Source organism: Rhagoletis pomonella, unplaced genomic scaffold (assembly GCF_013731165.1).
Source record: "Rhagoletis pomonella isolate Grant_MI unplaced genomic scaffold, Rhpom_1.0 Rhpom_scaffold_00006, whole genome shotgun sequence".
Taxonomy (NCBI): Eukaryota; Metazoa; Arthropoda; class Insecta; order Diptera; family Tephritidae; genus Rhagoletis; species Rhagoletis pomonella.
Genome location: NW_023458560.1, coordinates 45,185,292 through 45,188,824, shown reverse-complemented (window position 1 = coordinate 45,188,824; position 3,533 = coordinate 45,185,292). Strand labels below are relative to the sequence as shown.

General features: G+C 39.3%; 1 protein-coding gene across 1 annotated transcript; it reads right to left on the bottom strand.

Annotated features, from left to right (window-relative positions):
* Positions 1 to 2,559: 2,559 nt before the first annotated feature.
* Positions 2,560 to 3,273, bottom strand: LOC118741940. The gene has a single exon (XM_036473909.1). It carries the CDS (start codon positions 3,271 to 3,273, stop codon positions 2,560 to 2,562), a length of 714 nt encoding a protein of 237 aa, XP_036329802.1.
* Positions 3,274 to 3,533: the final 260 nt, after the last annotated feature.

The window sequence follows — 3,533 nt, the reverse complement described above, 5'->3', positions numbered from 1 at the left end:
ATGAAAGCGGGCTTCAACCTGTCAACAGATATATTCACAGGCCGATCACCAACCAAAATTGTATAAAATTTAGGAAAACGTTTCTTTATCTCGAATGGACCATCGTATGGTGGTGTAAATGAATAACGTACTTTGTCCACACGAATAAAAACATGCGTCGCATCATTTAATCTACTATTAATGAACGGTTTTTTAATTGAGTGATGAGCTGTGTCTGCAGGACGGACGGATTTCATCAGTTCAATAAATTCCTTTACGAATTCATCTTGTGGCTTGAAAAGGCTATCAATAAACATCTCGCCGGGTAGTCTAAGTACAGTGCCGTAAACCATTTGCGAAGGACTGGATCCGATATCTAGCTTGAATGTTGATCTTAAGCCCAAAAGTACAATCGGTAAATGCTCAGTCCATTTAAGAGTATCAAAACACATTAGCGATGCTTTTAAAGTTCTATGCCAACGTTCAATAATGCCATTAGATTGAGGGTGGTAAGCGGTAGTCCGAAGGTGATCAATTCCGAGTATCCGTGAAAGTTCATTAAAAAGATTTGAATTGAACTGTCCTCCTTGGTCGGTAGTTAAACGGATAGGCACTCCAAAACGTGAAATTCAAGCACTGATTAATGCTTGTGCGACAGTTTTTGCGTTAATATCTGTGATAGGAATTGCCTCAGGCCATCTAGTATAGCGATCAATGATTGTAAGGCAATATCGAAATCCATTTGATGGTGGAAGCGGACCAATAAGATCTATGTTAATATGCTCAAATCGCTGTGATGGCAAACAATATTTACCAAAGGACGATATTGAATGTCTACTAACCTTAGATCGTTGACATTGAATACAGTTTGTGACAAGCCTTGCAATATCTCTTTGCATGTATGGCCATACAAAACGTTGTCGAACAGTGTTGAAAGTTGATCTAGCACTTGTATGCGCAATTTTGCGAAATTTCAATATCACATTGTTCCTGAATGACTTTGGTACAAAAGGTCGAGCGTACTGTGTTGAAAAATCGCATACAATTGGTTTTGAGCAATCTGGAAGTTGAATGGATTTCAACTTTAGAGAGGTTGTGGAGGAGTTAAGATAATCCTGTAATTCTGGACAACTTCGTTGAGCATCCGCAATATGTTCAAAATTAATAACGTTATTGTTTGATTTTAAAGAGTCAATGCGAGATAAAGTATCTGCAGTTATATTTTTTTCTCCAGGTATAAATATGAACGATGCGAGTAGAAAACTGTCCGATAAAATCGAGATATCTAATTTGACGTGGAGACGAAGAGTCGTTATTTTTAGTGTAAGCATATGTTAGAGGTTTGTGATCGGTCCATATAACAAAATCTCTACCTTCTACTGCGAAACGAAAATACTTGATGCCAAGGTAAATGGCAAGCAGCTCACGATCATAGGTGCTATACTTTTTCTGGGCGTTAGAAAGTTTCTTTGAAAAAAGCTGAGGTAGCCCATCATTAAGTTGATGTAGAACAGCACCCACAGCTATATCACTTGCATCGGTACAAAAACAATTTCCGCATTGAACTTGGGATGTGCCAAAAGAGTTGAATGAATAAGTGCTTCTTTGCAAGCTTCAAAGTGTTTAATGGTTTCCGAACTCCATTTGATTGGGGTCCTGTCCTTCTTTTTGTTGCCCTTAATTAGATTAATAAGAGGTTGTTGATGGTCAATAGCGCGTGGAATAAATCTTCTATAAAAGTTTATCATATTTAAAAATCTCTTAAGCTCCAGAGCAATTGTAGGAAGTGGATAATTTTTGATGACTTCAATTTTCTGTGGGCAAGGACGAATGCCTTCCGCTGAGATGAAATGCCCTAGAAAAATTAATTCATTTTTTCCAAACTCACATTTGGATGGATTAAGTGTTAGCTGGAATTTTCGAAGCCGTTCGAAAACTTGTTGAAGATGTTTGATATGCTGAGCAGGCGATGCAAATGCGATGCAGATATCATCAAGGTATGAAAACGTGAAGTCCAAATCACGCAATACTTCGTTCATAAAACGCTGGAAAGTTTGAGCAGCATTACAGAGCCCGAACGTCATATGAGTAAACTCAAAAAGACCAAATGGCGTAATTATCGCTGTCTTCGGAATATCTTGTTCACGGATGGGTATTTGATTATACGCCCTATTCAAATCTATTTTGCTGAAAATAGACTTGCCGTACATAATATTGCTGAAGTCCTGGATATGTGGAAGTGGATACTTGCCAAAAGAATTGAGAAAATCTGCATCTGATGTTGTGGTTTGTTTGTGCGATAACAAATTTCCATTCGAAATTTGTTTCCAAAAGTTGAAATGGCGGTGTTATTCGCTGCGTAAATTTCAGATGAGGACTTCTTTACATGTGAAATTTGAAAGGAAGATGCACTGACTACGGAAACGTCAGCTCCAGTATCAATTAAAAAAGTATGTCCTGAAGATCGATCCTTAATGAAAAGGCGAATAGATGAAGAGGGCAGATCGTTGACATTATTGTCGAATAAATGCTGTGCTGTTTCGTTTTTGGCGACGTTTGAGGTGGACATCGCCGACCTATTTAGTTTTTTGAACTAAATGAGCATGGTGTTTTGCACCGAGTTGCGTTTCCTCCAAATTTGGCATGATACCAGCAAACTTTGGATTCATCTTCTTTGGAGAATGAATTTGATATTCCACGAGTGTAAGATTGAGCTTGATTGCTAGCGAACTTTCTTTTAAAACTGTTTTCCAAACGAGAAATTGAGTTCTCAATCTTGGAAATACGCTCCGATAAGGATTTGCTGTTGTCTCGAATGGCACTGATGTTGGAAGAGGTAGACTGAAAATCGACAGCAACCACTTCATTCTTTTTAATATTGTCATTAATTTCGTCAGCTACAAGAGCAAGATCTTCCACAGACATCATGGGACTACTCTTGGCGACACCAGCTACGACTGCTCGCGCAGCAGTAGGTAAACGTTGCAACCAAAAATCTTTGATGATTTGTTGGTCTCTGGTCACATTTGTGCGTTGAAGCTGGGTTAACATGTGGCTGGGTTTGTTATCCCCCAGTTGAATACCTGATACCAATTGCTCCAAACGTGCGACGGACGATGACGAAAATTTTGCGACAATTGTTTCCTTGAGAGTTTTGAATTTTTCGAATGTGGGAGGGTTAGTTATAACATCATACGCCTGGTCATACAAGCGCTCATCCAAATTGATGATTGTGATGTGAAATATTTCATCGTCTTGCTGTACTGATGGCAAGGCATCGATTCCTTGAAGCATGAAGAAGGATTCCAAACGACGAAACCAGGATTCCACAATATTCACTTCATAGCCTTGCAATTTAGGAACCTGAACGCGAGTCGCAAAGCCGCTTGCCCGATGAGAAGAGAGCTGAAGATCTGCTTCAACAATGTTTCTTGCGTCGGCAAACTCATCTTCAGTAACTTGATTCGTTAGAGCATTCTGTGCTCGTGCAGCGTTTCGGGTTACTGCAGGAGAGGTGAATATCACGTCGGGGTCACCAATATATAGAGATAATA